This window comes from Thermobia domestica, chromosome 3 (genome assembly GCF_964235325.1).
Source record: "Thermobia domestica chromosome 3, izTheDome1.hap1.1, whole genome shotgun sequence".
Taxonomy (NCBI): Eukaryota; Metazoa; Arthropoda; class Insecta; order Zygentoma; family Lepismatidae; genus Thermobia; species Thermobia domestica.
In genome coordinates this window covers 5,285,551-5,303,183 of record NC_137456.1, presented here as the reverse complement: position 1 = coordinate 5,303,183, position 17,633 = coordinate 5,285,551, and the positions used below count along the sequence as shown (strand labels likewise).

At 35.2% G+C, this 17,633-nt stretch overlaps 1 protein-coding gene across 1 annotated transcript in view; it reads left to right on the top strand.

Moving 5' to 3' along the window:
* The window catches only part of LOC145681355 (glycine receptor subunit beta-type 4-like), a 51,621-nt gene that overhangs the window by 28,582 nt on the left and 5,406 nt on the right, over positions 1-17,633 (top strand). The window contains exon 6 of the mRNA XM_081753009.1: positions 7,504-7,592. Coding sequence (XP_081609135.1) covers positions 7,504-7,592 — 89 coding nt within the window. The remainder of the gene's footprint in view (positions 1-7,503; positions 7,593-17,633) is intronic.

Genomic DNA, 17,633 nt, shown 5'->3' with positions numbered 1-17,633 from the left:
AACTGAATCTATATTTGAAGGAACGGTTAGGTATATGAGACAAAAGTTCGTACCACGTAAATTTCCAATAGTTTCAGATCTAGGATTCATCTCCCTCCGATTCGTCTCTATATTATAATTCCATTTTATTCTCGATGTACCCAAAGGCCTTTTCTTCAATATTTTAAACAACAATTCTAGAAGCAGTTTATTCTACTTCCCTTCCCGACCTCAAGTTACTTTTTTTAAAAAAGAATATATACCTCTTTTACCCGATAGGATATGGTTGGTCATTTAAAAAATTATCCTCATGCTCAGTGTAATTTGGGTCTAATATACGTACTTCATCAATTTGTGTAGTTATGACAAGGTCTTACAAACGGATATTATATTTTATGTAAAGGTTCATTAAAAAGTGAAAGTTTGTAAGCAAAAATACGAGTAGGTGTTCTATTTTTACCTTATGTAGTTGGTTTCGAATAATGGTTTAACAGTTTAGTGTATTCGAGTAATCATTAGACGATTGTGCTTTAATAAACGGATTTCCTGACTCTAAATTGAATTGTGTACAGTTATAAGTTTTACATTTAAGTCAGCCTCATGAATTAAGTAAGCTTGTGATGGGAATATTTGTTAATTCGATATATAAACTCTCAAATTAATATAAGTGAGTACCTGTTTTGTCGTTTTTCAATAATCTACTCCTTCGGGGGGGGGAGAGGGGGAATTACTTTAATATCCAAATTTCTCTCTCATAACTGCCCAATGTGATTATTCATTTAAGATTGTGAAATATGAACTAGAAACTCTTAATTAAACAAAAGAAAACGTGTGTCTCAGTGTTTCCAAAAATTGCACTCTTAGGCCTGCCATACACTATAGAATAGGTCCTAGGAAATCAGTTACGATTTTCCCTAGAGTCAAAATCTCAACGTGTATGGCATCTGTTTACATGTCATTTCCTGTGTTCTGAACGATCCTATGAGATTTCTCTTGTTTAGAGCACGCTCTAGAGGAAAGAAAATTAGTACGATTTCGATTTAAGCGGATTTAAGCGACATCAGATGAGAGAAAGTGAAAACAAATTATGTGGGTGAAAGAGGAAAAATACTCGACAACATGAAGAATGGTGAAGGGACTGATGAGATATGTTTTGCTAATTTATCTTATGTCATTTTTTTACCGCAATGCACTAAGCATCAACATCTCGTCGTCACTCGGTCAGACAGGAAAAATCTTCACATATGCCGCAAAAGGGTATGTTTTCCTACGAGATATGTCGTAACATTTTCTCAAAGATAAATCCTAAGATATTTCCTAGGATTTATCTCATAGTGTGTAACAAGATGGGACAGCACCGCATTATGGTCGTAATGTAATCGATGGCTCAATGAACACTTTTCCGGTTGCTGGATAGGTCGGCATGGACAAGTTCAGTGGACCGAACTCCATTGGATTTCTATCTGTGGGGGAACCTTAAAGGTGTTGGCTACCAATGTAAAATTTTTGACATTAGCTATTTGGAAAGGAGAATCATTACGGTCAGTGAACAAATATCACCAACTATGCTTCGCAGAGTGGACAAACACTGGGTCGCACGGTTAACGATGTACATACAACACAACGGTGGCATTTTGAACATGTCATATATTGTAATTGTCTCATGTGTGTTAGCTCTGTTTTTCCGTGGTTATTAAAGAATACGTAAGCTTATATTTTACTTTATCCTTCAATTCGAAACTTTGCACAGCACATTTCACAGCATTTCACACGTAACATCCTAAATCTATTCAAAACTTCAAACCTGTTGCAGGGTTAGGAAAAATTACCTTACCGTTGGGTTTCTCTTCAAACGAGGATGTTGACCATGTTACATTTAAAATAAACAAGTTGATTCCAAGATGGAGGTCATCAAGATGGCGGACGACAACCATAAACACGTCGTAATGTTTTCCCCCTCGCACCAGCATTGATCTCAATTGACTCCGAATCGACTGCATTTACAGTTTCTCAAATATTTAACCCGGTATATTGTATTTCACTTAACAAAATATATTTCAATTACTTCCGACATTTGGCATTTTCCAATATGGCGAACGAAGAAATTGTGAGATTTTAGTACGTCGTTTAAATAATCTTTACCAACATCCATGTCAAATTTTAACTTGTTAATAATTACTTCTTAAGTTGAATAAAATTTTAAATCAGTTTGAAGGTAGTTTTCGTAATTTTAGAATTTAGAGCTAAATATTTCTAAAAGTATGCTTTTATGAAAAAATGTTTCTGTATAAAAATATTGTGTTACCTATGTTCTTTGAAATTACACTAACTTCATTTCTTTATGTTCTACCATAGCGAAGATATTGCTATTTCTAACTTGATTTGTTCATTTGACACTTCTAGTGGCCATTTTCCAATATGGGGGGAGGTCATGTGGGATTTCAGGGGACTTTTAGCATGTTGTTTAAACATCATTTCCAACATCTGTACCAAGTTTTAGCTTGTTACTAATTTGTTCCTTTTTTCATTAAAATTTGAGCTTCATTTACTGCACTATTAGACTCTTGTAAAATAAACATTTGGTACCTTAATTACTCTCTTTTATACACATTTTATCTTTTAATATTACTTAAATCTAATCCTGAGAACTAGAGATATTTTACGCTTTTTATTTTTTTTCTATACGTTTATTTTTGCACTGTTATACAAGGTGAACATGAAACATGTGCACAAACTCTGGGAGGTGATTTGTGACATTAAAGGAAGACAAAAAGTCTTGTTGCATGTTCTCGAATTCCGCTTCGTTTACGAATCACAGGGGTACCAACTTGGAATCAAAGCTCGAATCCTAACAATTGAAATAGAAAGATGTGAACAACATACATGACGCGAAATTCGACAACACGCAAGACGAGTTTTTCTCTTCTTTTGATGTCACGAATCACTTCCCGAACTATGTGCACATCTTTCTGTTCCGTTGCAATTGTCACGATTCGATTTTCGGTTCCAAGTTGGCATCCCTGTCACTCTTACACGACGCGTAATTCGATAATATGTAAGAAGGCTTTTTGTTTTCTTGTCTTCTTTTGATGTCAGAAATCACCTCCCGGAGTTTCTGCACATCTTTCAGGTTCACCCTGTATATTTACTACCGCGCTTATGTTTTGTACTTAACACAATAGCTTATACTTTATACTTCTTTACATAACTAACGCTCTTCTTCGGCCTTTAATATTAAATTAAATTATTATTATTATTCTGATGATTATTTTTATAGATTTCCCTCTCCAGTGATTACTACAGTTCTTTAATGTTGGTAAACCTGAGGAACTTATGTATCTTCAAAAAGGTTGCGTGTCATTAATTTTCCTCCTTGCGTAAGTATAACTATTTATATTATAATGTTTAACTGTAATAATTATGCATATGTCTGTGGTTTTGGGAAGAAGAGAAGTAAGTTCAAAACTTCCATTTTCAGATAAAAAAAAACTTTTAATTTTTTTTTTTTAAATTGTGCTGAGAATAGAAAGCTGCTCCTTAATATTTGATATGGAAATATTCAAGAACAGTGTTCTATTATTAGGACATGCTAGCTGCAAAATGGGCAAAAATGTTCAAACTTGTGAATCTAAAAATGTAGGTATTGGACTTGATACCCTTTTCCTGAACACTATAGATACAATATATTTTCGTAAATAATTATATTAGTTAAAATAATTTATGGTAATTCATTTTTAAATATTTATCTTGTTATTAATGAGTACACTACAGTCTATTTGATACAACTTGTCCCTTCTGACAGTTGCTTTCCTCTCTTTTTTCCTTCTTGCACTTGATCATAACAATCAGGCAAGAAGAACTGTTTCTATGGCAACAACACGTTCAGCCAATTATAATGGCTCATTTCTCTCGCTCTGCAATGGTAAACATTCCACCCTTTTCGCACGTTGCCAATTTGAATATAATCAAGTGCACATTGTTTTAGCCGAATGTCAACTAGAGTAGTGAAACTGCTCTTTATTGAAAGCATTCTTTTCAGTTCTCTTTTGTGTCATTTAATTTAATAAAACTGAGATTTGCTTTTGCAGTAAATAATTTCGTTTTACAACACCTGATGCAAAAACTGGCAACACAGCACTGAACGCCACGTGCGCCAAGTGAGCTATCAGAAAAGACAAGCAGTATCAATTATGGTATAGCTATCATATAGTGAGTCCATTCCTTCTACTCCATAATCTAATATGTAGCACTCTGGAAGGTGTTAACTTTGATGTTTTTTTTAGTTTTACTGTCATTTTTGAGCACTAAGCTTATATTGACCCCTTAAAATGACCCCTTGCCTTTTTTGCAACACAGCATGATGAGTTGAGTCCATTGGACTCAACTTTTTCCTGTACTATTTTGAATTTTAAACCTATTATTATGTAATAAACTTTCCACATGCATCAAGGACCGCGTGTTTATTACCTTGAGTTCTTCGATTATAGTAAACAAAAATGTACACGAGACACAAAATGTGTTCATCTATATGAGTCCGAGTTGGACTCATCATATTTTCTGAGATGTGTCCAATGGACTCACCTTATCATTTTAAGGGTTTTTTAAATCCGGGTCTACAGTTTCAGATAGATTCTAAACGAGCGTAATGTGTTCAATGTTCTTCCACAATAGGTGTGTTTCATTTTATTTGAGTAACTGGAGTTCAAGTGACGGCTGGACATATGACATGTTATTTCATTGAAAATGAAATGAAATTTTTGAGTTTTACGTCCCACGTTTATGCCGGTTAGGCTAAAAAAAGACGGTGATGATGAGAGATGAATGAAATGGTGGAATGAAGAAAGTGGGAGGAAACGGGAGAACACCGAGAAAACCCACGCACACGGTGTTTGTCCATCACAAAGTTCACTTGGCGGGAGCAGGGTTTGAACCCGGGACCCTAAACACCAGAGCTGAACGCTCTACCACTGAACCACCGCGGTCCCCTTATATTATTTCATTGAATTTGCATTTCACAGTAAGTAATGTTTTTCCTTTGGGGTGGAGGCTAGCCAGGGCTGAACAGATTGTTCCACAAAGTACATTGTGTTTAAATGAGTTATACTGTTAAAGTAGTTTTGTATTTCATTTCTAATTTGTTTCATCATGAGCACATTATGAACGCTGGTTTAACATAATTTCAAACGAATTGAAGTCAATGTTGAGTCATGTCTTTATGAGAGCAAACGAATCATAATTAATATGTTTTCTTAATTCTGTCTTTTAAAACAAATATTCAAAGATGCTGATTGCTAATGAACTTTATCAACACAACTCAAATATCTCGCCAAAAGGAAAGATAATACCAATGAGCTGACAAAAATTCCCTTAGGCACTTATGTATACGAAATAACATCCGGAAACCTTATAGAATTATCTTGTCTGACGTGTTAACATAAAATTCAGAGATCATGAACACCATATCACTTCAAACAACCATGAGGTGCTGTTACATTTCATGTTTCACTAGAAACAGGACACAAAATGGATTTCGGTTACGTTCAAATCTTGCATAAATGTAAGTTAGCAATTATATAGTACTTGCAATAAATAAGATCGTAAGAACTCAGGTACAAAGAGCTTAGAAAAACACGCATACAAGACTAGTACTATAGGATACCTATCCTTCTCTGAGTATACGACCTCACAATCATGAATGTAATTTGCTCATTCCTCCTTTTAAACCAAGTAAACAACATGCTATTTGGAAAAATGGAATGAAATATTCCAGTTTAACGTGCCATGGTTATGATGCTCTTTAGGCTAAGGAAGACGATGATTAAGGCAAGTGAATGATGATGATGATGATGATGTAATAATTCGTGGAATGAGAATGTGGGAGGAAACGGGAGTACCTCCAGGAAACCCACGGACACGACTTTTCCATCATAAACTTACTTGAATCGAACCAAGGACCCCACACATCAGAAGTAAGCGCTCTATCACTGAGCTACGGTGCCCCCCGACATGCTATATGAAAATAATTATTAATAAAGCTAACAAAATTTCAATAACAACTAATCTTCTAACACGGTTGAATTTTCACAAAGCTACCAAAGTTTCGAAACCTTGGTTGAGTAAAAGAAAAAAAAACAAAATGAAATTTTATACAACTTCCTTTGTCATGTTTACCTCCTTGGATATAATTTACTATGTACTACTTCAGTACCATTAAGCTCTAAACTTGATTTAGTAGAACATCATTCTTAATCTTGAAGACTTTATATCAGGGATGCAAATAACTACTCACCCACTCGCCCGGGGCGAGTGGTTCATCGGTGCGGGCGAGTATTTAATATTATACCGATGGTAAGTAAATGATTTCTATTGTGGGATGTAGGCTAGTAGCTTTATTCTTGGGCGAGTAAAATTTTGTTGCTTATTTGCATCGTTGCTTTATATTATAACTTGTACACACTCTATTTATTTAGATATCCATTTACCTGAAAGCTCCCAACTAACTTTTACCACACCTTTATCTATGGTTTTACTTACCTGTTCACCTCTCACGGCGAATCCAGCCAGACCCTTGTCCAGTCTTAAATCTCCAGCCCTTGGTCGCTTAAAAATCTTACACTCCAGTTCTTTATCAAATCGATGACTAAATTCTAAATCCTTGAAAAAACTATATACTTTGTCATGATCACGACAAGTTTTGTCTGAGCTTTCAATATTTGCTTCTTGCGCTGAACGTTCATTACACTGTGTGGTAGGATCACAAAGTCTGTAGCCAAACATATGTAGCGAAAATTTTACATTGTTTAAAATATCATTAGTCAAGCCACCACCTTATATTTTGTCAGAACGTCAGTAGAGAAGTAGACCTAAATTATTTTGTTAGTTGTTTTGTGTTTGGTTTATGCGTTGCTGGTTGTTTTCATTTTCCTTCAATACATAATAATGTTTCTGTAATTATTTAATTGCGAACCTCTTTCTATATAATTGAGTTCTTGTTATAAAAGTTTTTTTACCGGATACAGAAATGCTCTATACTTTAATTCTGAAAGAACTAAGATCGTATCTGGTGGGTATTGGTAGAAACAGCACCTAAATTCCGATCGATGTGGCGGAGACAAATATATAAAATTTAAATAATTTGTTAGCTTTTTCTGCTCCAGTATGTCCAAGAAGGATAGTCTGCCATTATTCTTCCATGGAGCTCCCAGCTGGTTAAGTGGTTAGCGTGCGCTCCTTTGGTGTGGGGATCCGGTTCGATTCCCGGCGGGAGCTCTTGTGGTTCGGATTCCACGTTAATCATTAGGTCCCATCTCATATATCCGCGCTGCTGAAAGGGACGTTAAACTCAAACTCAACTCTACTATTTTTCCATGATACACTATATTTTTGGTGCAAACTGTTTAAATGTCATCACAAGCTATTGGATTTCTGGACAAGAAAATAAAATATTTAAGGAACTTACTCCTATTTGTTGAGTGAGAATTTTATTCTAAAAATATGTTTCCCTTTTATAACTTTTGATTTCAGGTTGTTCGGAGAATCGTACGAAGCTACCTCCGTTGGCTGGGCTACGCTTTCTGAAGACTACAACAAAGAAATACCTCCTGTTCAAAATGGTAGGTACTTATACTTGGGTCATCACCTCTCTATTGAAATCAAGAACTTTTGAAAACAAAATATTTAGGCAAAAGTAATGATAGCAAGTATTAGAAAAACATCAGTAATGATAGTACAAGAGCAGTAGATGCACTCCACTAGTGTTAACAGTGTGTTTCGGTGCATATTGTAAAATTATTCAGTTGGGTAGAGCAACTTATACACAGGAATTGATCGTTTACAACTTTTTATTATAGAAGTTTCTGTTATAAAACATTATAACGCACATTTATTAAGATAAATATAAAATTTACTAAGTAATTAGGGTAAAAAGGTGTTTTACCTCCCAGATAGCCTAGGGAAGAACTTTTATAAAGCTCCACGTATACTGAGTGGAAGCGGGATAGAACTTTTCAGTGCTTTACGCAAGTAAAAGAATTTTAGAATTTTGCATGGGTCTAGGCAAGTTGAGCGGAGAGAAAAAGTATGAATTTCCAACCAAGCTGGGTGATAGCGGTTAGGAAACTTTCAAAGACCTACGCAAGTTAGGAGAGCAGTTAAGTTCTCATAATGCTCTAGGAAAGCAGAGCAGTTACGGAGGCCTCATAGCTTCAGGCAAACTAGGAGGCTTGGCTTAGGTTAGGTATTTCTTATAGCTCCAGGCAAGCTAGGGGGTTCGGGTTAGGTTAGGTATTTCTAATAGCTCCAGGCAAGCTAGGGGTTTGGGTTAAGTTAGGTATTTCTCATAGCTCCAGGCAAGCTAGAAGGTTTGGGTTAGGTTAGGTATTTCTCATAGCTTCTGGAAAGCTAAGAATGGGGAGTTGACTAGACTAGGCGAAACTAATGTTGCTTTTGGTGATGTTTGAAGTTCAATACTTTTCTGAACAGTGATGGCACTGGTGGTTTTTATTACTTGAGTAAGTGATGACCATTATTCTTGTTGTTCGCTTTGTGTGGTAACGTTTAGTGAAAGAGCACGTCGTTTTCTTTATCAATAAAAAAAAGCACACCTTCATCTTTATAAATATAACCACGTACAGAGTATTACAATACGATTAGTGTTTGAGACGAACAACACACTTTTTAGCTGATTTAATATTCGTTTTCTCGGTTTTCTCGAAAAATTATGCATGCAAATTTATCAGGAAGTATAATATTTTCTACAATTTCAATTCATCTATCAAGTGATATACTTAGGTATGTCTTAGTTCTAAACGTATTTTAGCCACACAGAAATTAAAATCTAAGAACTAACCTAAATTTTAGACAATATCCCAATTACCATATTATATATTGTAGTCTTGCTAATATTGTAATGAAGGACATAATTATTATACAGTAAATTTCAGTATCGGTTTGATCTCAATATATATATATCATGATTCTCGTACAACAATAATTGTTAGATTTACAAATACAACCGATTTTTTTATTTCCTCACAAACTACGCATGCGATTTGACATTCATATATGTCAGTTTGTTATACTGGTTGGATCTCTGGCTGCATTGTAAACCTCAATAAGATATATATTGGTTGTTATATATGTTCTATCTTTGAACACATTTCTCCGTTAAAAGTTAATATAATATTGTAGAATTTCGAAGAAAAGGTAAAGTAGTAATTGCAGCACCCTATCGAACTCTCGATTATCCAAATCGGGTCCCCATGGACCATAGTGAATGAACCAGGGATGCTTTGGCCCGGCATTGCGTCACCTATTGAAATTTTGCTTATGCTTATTCAGGGGCCGCACGTTGGTGTAAATGAATCAGAGGTACCTTGGTCCTGCTATGACGTCATTGAATTGGGAGTATTGGATCAGAGGTCATGATGATTCTTTAAAATTGCTAAAAATATGGTCTTGATGATTCATTACATTATGAAATAGTGCAGGTTTACGAATGCTTTCGTTCCCTTTTATGGCATAAAATTTGGAGATTGTTATATCTTTGATGAGATGGACTAACACGGATGCAAATGAAATCTTTAGTTTTACGTCACACGTTTATGCCGGTTAGGCTAAAGGAGACGGCGACGATGAGAAAGGAATGAAAGTGTGGGAAAATGTAGCATAATGTTGCCCACCACAAAACTATTTCGCGGGGTTTGAACCAGGGACCCCATACAGCAGAGGTGAACGCTCTACCACTGAGTCACCGCACCTCTACTGGTATGAATGAATTAGAGGTAGTTGGTTCGAGCTAATATGTTCGTTTGACGTCACTGAACTGGGATTTTTAGCTTGGAGCTTATGATGGCTTGTTTCGTTCCCTTTTATGGGTATAAAATTACCAAAACAAGGTTTGATTTCTTTCTTGTTGACCTATTACATTATGAATTAGTAGACCCCAGTAATAATATAAATTCGTATTAGTATTAATATGAAACTCGAAAACTTCGGAGTTCCTCCGTGGCTAACCGGTTAGCGTATGCGCCTTTAACGTGGGAGACCAGAGTTCGATTCCCGACAGGAGCTCATGCGGTTCGGATTGTTATCCCTTTGATGAGATGAACTAACACTGGTGCAAATGAAATCTTTAGTTTTACGTCCCACGATTAGGCTAAAGGAGACGGTGACGATGAAAAATGAATGAAAGTATGGGAGAAAATTGGAGCATAATGTTGCCCACCACAAAATTACTTTGAACCAGGGACCCCATACAGCAGAGGTGAACGCTCTACCACTGAGCCACCACGTCCCTTATTGGTGCGAATGAAGTAGAGGTAATTGGTTTGAGCTAATGTGTTTGTTTGAGGTCGGGCTGACCCTATTTCACTTTTGGGACCCCCCACACATGGATCATAGCGAATGAGTTAGAGATGCTTTGGTTTGGGATTGCATTACCTATTGTAATTTTGCTTATGTTTACTCAGGGGCAGGGATCACTCAGGACACATAAGATCACCTTAATTTACATCAGGAGTTGGGGGGGAGGGAGTATCGGACCTCGTTCCCTTTGATGATTATCGATTTTGGAGCCTTATTACGTTATATGGAGGCGTATTTAAAATTATTTCCTTAAATTTGATAAGTACTTTGTGATCCACTTTGTTCCGTTTCAGGGGTGAACGTGGATACCTTGCAATCGTACCGAGTTCGATTCTTGGTGCTAGTTTAGGAAATGTTGAATTTAACGTCCCCAGCGAAAACGATGGTGATGAGAAATGATAGGACGAAACAGGAGAAAACATGTTCCCTTTTAGAGGTACAAAATTGCCAAAATATAAACGTAAGCAATACGTTGTACCACGTGTTTGGTCTTTTGGCCCAATTTATCCTCTTGGATGAGGCCCTATTACCTTATATAGTTATATGGACGTATACAGGGGTTCATTACCTTTCATAAGATATGGGTATATTTGTGCACCCCTTTAACATTTGGGTGGAGTAATTTGGCCCACCCCCTTCAATTTTGGAAATTGCCCAATTTAAACATTTGGTATAATAGTATAGGGCTTTAATATATATTATTATAAATTTGGGTGGTCCACCTCGTTCCTTTTAGGGGCACAAAATTACCAAATTTTACTGCAACCACGTGTTTGGTATTTTGGCTCATTTTATTACCTTGGATGAGGTCCTATTACCTTATATAGTTATATGGACGTATACAGATGTACATTTCCTATTATAAGACATAGGTACATTTGTGCACCCCTTTAAAATTTGGGAGGAGTACCATAGCCCACCCCTTAAATTTTGGAAATTTTCCAGTTTAAGCATTCGGTATTATACTACTGGACTCTAATATGTATCATGATAAATTATATGGTCATGTATAGGGGTCTATTCCCTATCATAAGACATAGGTACATTTGTGCATCCCTTGAAATTTTTGGGAATGGTACCATGGCCCACCCCTTAAATTTTAGAAATTGCCCAACCACGTGTTTGGTCTTTTGGCCTAATTTATTCTCTTGGATGATGTCCTATTACATTATATGGTTATATGGTTATATATAGGGATCTATGCCCTATCATAAGACATAGGTACATTTGTGCACCCCTTTAAAAAAATTGGGAGGGGCACCCTGGCCCACCCCTTAAATTTTGGAAATCGCCCAATTTAAACATTTGGTATAATAGTATAGAACCCTAATATAGATCACTATAATACCCCTATGCACTCCTCTTAAGCTTTTTGATAAGAGAGAACCACGATACTTTAAGGTTACCTTCTTGGTCTTGGTGTTAGTTCGTGTAATTTATATATTAAATAACATTGACGGTTTAGTTAAAATCATCTCAAAATATTTTAGCCAAAATTTTTCAGTGAGTGCAAAGAGGGAATTGTTTCACGGTTAACCGACAAACGTTATCCGCTTTTTAACTATTCGATTAAAAAATATCGGTTTTTAACTATTCGATTAACAAATAAATGGTTTTTAACTATTCGATTAAATTTTGAGTCCACTAATTTCCAGTTATTACAAAAGTTCAAGTGAAAATTTGAAACTAAATTTTGTCGAACTCAAATTTTTCAAATCAAAAATATTCAAACTGAAATTTTCGAATTAAAAACATCAAACTAAAGTTTTCGAACAAAAAAGTTGAAATCAATATTTTCGAATTCAAATTTTCAAACAAAAGAAATCAAACTGAAATTTTCGAATTATAAACATCGAACCAAAATTTGAAATAAAACTTTTCGAATTCAACTTTTTAAACCAAACAATTTTACACTGAAATATTTTAAACTAGAAATTCTAAACTAAAATTTTCGAATCAAAACATTTCAAACCAGTTTTAGAACTAGAAAGTTGAAACTAAAATTTTCGAACAAAAAAAATTGAAATAAAACTTTTCGATTTCAAATTTTTTCAAACCACACAATTTCACACTGAAATTTTTGAACTAGAAATTTTAAATTAAAATTTCGAAAAATGAAATCAAAATTTTCGAACCAAAACATTTCAGTCCAAATTTTTGAACTAGAAAGTGGAAACTAAAATTTTCGAATTAAAAGTTTCAACCTGTTTTCGAACTAAAAAATTTTTATAACGAAATTTTCAAATCAAATTATTGGACCTAAAATTTTCAAACCAAAATTGTCGAACTGAAAGTTAAAGTTTCGAAGAAAAGAAATAATTCGAAATTTTCAAACAAACTTCTTGAAAATATTTAACCATAGCCGTTTACTGAATTTAAAATTTTAATTGTCTTGAAGAAATATTTGGGACTAAGTTTTGAGAGATGAACCGTTTGGTAAGCCATAGCCAAACCGAGACATTGATATTGCTTGAAATGAAGTTTAATCAAGCTTTATTTTATCAGACAGTACTAACTCACGATCCGTTTTAGTGCATTTTTGTTTCAGATCAACGGCCAGCCATAATCGGACTTTTTTTTTCCGTAACATCATGAAAGCACGCAAAGCTTCTTCTGGTCATAGCCGCTACGCTACGTAAAAACCCGAATCTCTACCACAGAAAAACCATAAACGCATATTTTTCAAGACCTTGAATCGAACCTGGGACCATTTTAAGAGAAGATTACTTACCACAGCGATTCTCCTCTGATGAGATCAATCGACCCAGCCAATCTCTGGAAACAATATTATACTGTAAACTAATCAACTTTCAATTTAAAGAAATCTTGATTTTGCATTTGAAATCACTCAGTTTTATCACCGGTAAAGAATGCAGCATTTGCAGATTTGTTTTGCGACATCATTCAAAGTTCAGTTTGTTTCGTGTTCTGCAATAGGATTTCTTGAAAACGTGTTTTCAATAGCTAGTGATGAAGCATGTAGATATTCTCAGTTTGATTTCTTCCCTGACATACGGTACCAGTGTTGTGCCGTTCTATTATTAAGGATCGCTGTTTTACAACAGTGCGTAAACTTCATTCGTCAGTCTTTCCATGAAACGTTATCGTACAGCTGATGCTGACACTTGCAGAAATCATCTTAACCGACCTTGCCACAGGAAGTCGCATTTGTTTTCATTACGAAATCCAACCATTCAACCTATCTTGAGTTGTACTTTGTTATTACAGGAGAGGGAGAGAGGGAGAGGGAGAGAGAGAGCGGTAGATGTTTAATGTCAACCTGTTGAACATCTTAGCATTTTGTTTTGTTTTGTTCTAAGGAGTACCAAGCATGATTGATTTTAAGGTTTCTTGATCTCATCAGAGGAGAATCGCTGTGGTAAGTAATCTTCTCTTAAAATGGTCCCAGGTTCGATTCAAGGTCTTGAAAAATATGCGTTTATGGTTTTTCTGTGGTAGAGATTCGGGTTTTTACGTAGCGTAGCGGCTATGACCAGAAGAAGCTTTGCGTGCTTTCATGATGTTACGGAAAAAAAGTCCGATTATGGCTGGCCGTTGATCTGAAACAAAAATGCACTAAAACGGATCGTAAGTTAGTACTGTCTGATAAAATAAAGCTTGATTAAACTTCATTTCAAGCAATATCAATGTCTCGGTTTGGCTATGGCTTACCAAACGGTTCATCTCTCAAAACTTAGTCCCAAATATTTCTTCAAGGCAATTAAAATTTTAAATTCAGTAAACGGCTATGGTTAAATATTTTCAAGAAGTTTGTTTGAAAATTTCGAATTATTTCTTTTCTTCGAAACTTTAACTTTCAGTTCGACAATTTTGGTTTGAAAATTTTAGGTCCAAAAATTTGATTTGAAAATTTCGTTATAAAAATTTTTTAGTTCGAAAACAGGTTGAAACTTTTAATTCGAAAATTTTAGTTTCCACTTTCTAGTTCTAACATTTGGACTGAAATGTTTTGGTTCGAAAATTTTGATTCCATTTTTCGAAAAATTTTAGCTTAAATTTCTAGTTCAAAATTTCAGTGTGAAACTGATTGGTTTCAAAAAATTTGAATTCGAAAATTTTAGTTTCAACTTTCTAGTTCAAAAATTTGGACAAATGTTTTGGTTCGAAAATTTTGATTTCATTTTTCGAAAATTTTAATTTAAAATTTCTAGTTCCAAAATTTCAGTGTGAAATTGTGTGGTTTGAAAAAATTTGAATTCGAAAAGTTTTATTTCAATTTTTTTTGTTCGAAAATTTTAGTTTCAACTTTCTAGTTCTAAAACTGGTTTGAAATGTTTTGATTCGAAAATTTTAGTTTAGAATTTCTAGTTTAAGATATTTCAGTGTAAAATTGTTTGGTTTGAAAAGTTGAATTCGAAAAGTTTTATTTCAAATTTTGGTTCGATGTTTATAATTCGAAAATTTCAGTTTGATTTCTTTTGTTTGAAAATTTGAATTCGAAAATATTGATTTCAACTTTTTTGTTCGAAAATTTTAGTTTGATGTTTTTAATTCGAAAATTTCAGTTTGAATATTTTTGATTTGAAAAATTTGAGTTCGACAAAATTTAGTTTCAAATTTTCACTTGAACTTTTGTAATAACTGGAAATTAGTGGACTCAAAATTTAATCGAATAGTTAAAAACCATTTATTTGTTAATCGAATAGTTAAAAACCGATATTTTTTAAACGAATAGTTAAAAAGCGGATAACGTTTGTCGGTTAACCGTGAAACAATTCCCTCTTTGCACTCACTGAAAAATTTTGGCTAAAATATTTTGAGATGATTTTAACTAAACCGTCAACGTTATTTAATATATAAATTACACGAACTAACACCAAGACCAAGAAGGTAACCTTAAAGTATCGTGGTTCTCTCTTATCAAAAAGCTTAAGAGGAGTGCATAGGGGTATTATAGTGATCTATATTAGGGTTCTATACTATTATACCAAATGTTTAAATTGGGCGATTTCCAAAATTTAAGGGGTGGGCCAGGGTGCCCCGCCCAAATTTTTAAGGGGTGCACAAATGTACCTATGTCTTATGATAGGGCATAGACCCCTATATATAACCATATAACCATATAATGTAATAGGACATCATCCAAGAGAATAAATTAGGCCAAAAGACCAAACACGTGGTTGGGCAATTTCTAAAATTTAAGGGGTGGGCCAAGGTACCATTCCCAAAAATTTCAAGGGATGCACAAATGTACCTATGTCTTATGATAGGGAATAGACCCCTATACATGACCATATAACCATATAAGGTAATAGGTCCTCATCCAAGAGGATAAATTGGATCAAAAACCAAACACGTGGTACATCATATTGCTTATGTTTATATTTTGGCAATTTTTTTTTACCCATAAAAGGGAACGATGTGGACCACACAAATTTATCATGATACATATTAGAGTCCAGTAGTATAATACCGAATGCTTAAACTGGAAAATTTCCAAAATTTAAGGGGTGGGCTATGGTACTCCTCCCAAATTTTAAAGGGGTACACAAATGTACCTATGTCTTATAATAGGAAATGTACATCTGTATACGTCCATATAACTATATAAGGTAATAGGACCTCATCCAAGGTAATAAAATGAGCCAAAATACCAAACACGTGGTTGCAGTAAAATTTGGTAATTTTGTGCCCCTAAAAGGAACGAGGTAGACCACCCAAATTTATAATAATATATATTAAAGCCCTATACTATTATACCAAATGTTTAAATTGGGCAATTTCCAAAATTGAAGGGGGTGGGCCAAATTACTCCACCCAAATGTTAAAGGGGTGCACAAATATACCCATATCTTATGAAAGGTAATGAACCCCTGTATACGTCCATATAACTATATAAGGTAATAGGGCCTCATCCAAGAGGATAAATTGGGCCAAAAGACCAAACACGTGGTACAACGTATTGCTTACGTTTATATTTTGGCAATTTTGTACCTCTAAAAGGGAACATGTTTTCTCCTGTTTCGTCCTATCATTTCTCATCACCATCGTTTTCGCTGGGGACGTTAAATTCAACATTTCCTAAACTAGCACCAAGAATCGAACTCGGTACGATTGCAAGGTATCCACGTTCACCCCTGAAACGGAACAAAGTGGATCACAAAGTACTTATCAAATTTAAGGAAATAATTTTAAATACGCCTCCATATAACGTAATAAGGCTCCAAAATCGATAATCATCAAAGGGAACGAGGTCCGATACTCCCTCCCCCCCAACTCCTGATGTAAATTAAGGTGATCTTATGTGTCCTGAGTGATCCCTGCCCCTGAGTAAACATAAGCAAAATTACAATAGGTAATGCAATCCCAAACCAAAGCATCTCTAACTCATTCGCTATGATCCATGTGTGGGGGGTCCCAAAAGTGAAATAGGGTCAGCCCGACCTCAAACAAACACATTAGCTCAAACCAATTACCTCTACTTCATTCGCACCAATAAGGGACGTGGTGGCTCAGTGGTAGAGCGTTCACCTCTGCTGTATGGGGTCCCTGGTTCAAAGTAATTTTGTGGTGGGCAACATTATGCTCCAATTTTCTCCCATACTTTCATTCATTTTTCATCGTCACCGTCTCCTTTAGCCTAATCGTGGGACGTAAAACTAAAGATTTCATTTGCACCAGTGTTAGTTCATCTCATCAAAGGGATAACAATCCGAACCGCATGAGCTCCTGTCGGGAATCGAACTCTGGTCTCCCACGTTAAAGGCGCATACGCTAACCGGTTAGCCACGGAGGAACTCCGAAGTTTTCGAGTTTCATATTAATACTAATACGAATTTATATTATTACTGGGGTCTACTAATTCATAATGTAATAGGTCAACAAGAAAGAAATCAAACCTTGTTTTGGTAATTTTATACCCATAAAAGGGAACGAAACAAGCCATCATAAGCTCCAAGCTAAAAATCCCAGTTCAGTGACGTCAAACGAACATATTAGCTCGAACCAACTACCTCTAATTCATTCATACCAGTAGAGGTGCGGTGACTCAGTGGTAGAGCGTTCACCTCTGCTGTATGGGGTCCCTGGTTCAAACCCCGCGAAATAGTTTTGTGGTGGGCAACATTATGCTACATTTTCCCACACTTTCATTCCTTTCTCATCGTCGCCGTCTCCTTTAGCCTAACCGGCATAAACGTGTGACGTAAAACTAAAGATTTCATTTGCATCCGTGTTAGTCCATCTCATCAAAGATATAACAATCTCCAAATTTTATGCCATAAAAGGGAACGAAAGCATTCGTAAACCTGCACTATTTCATAATGTAA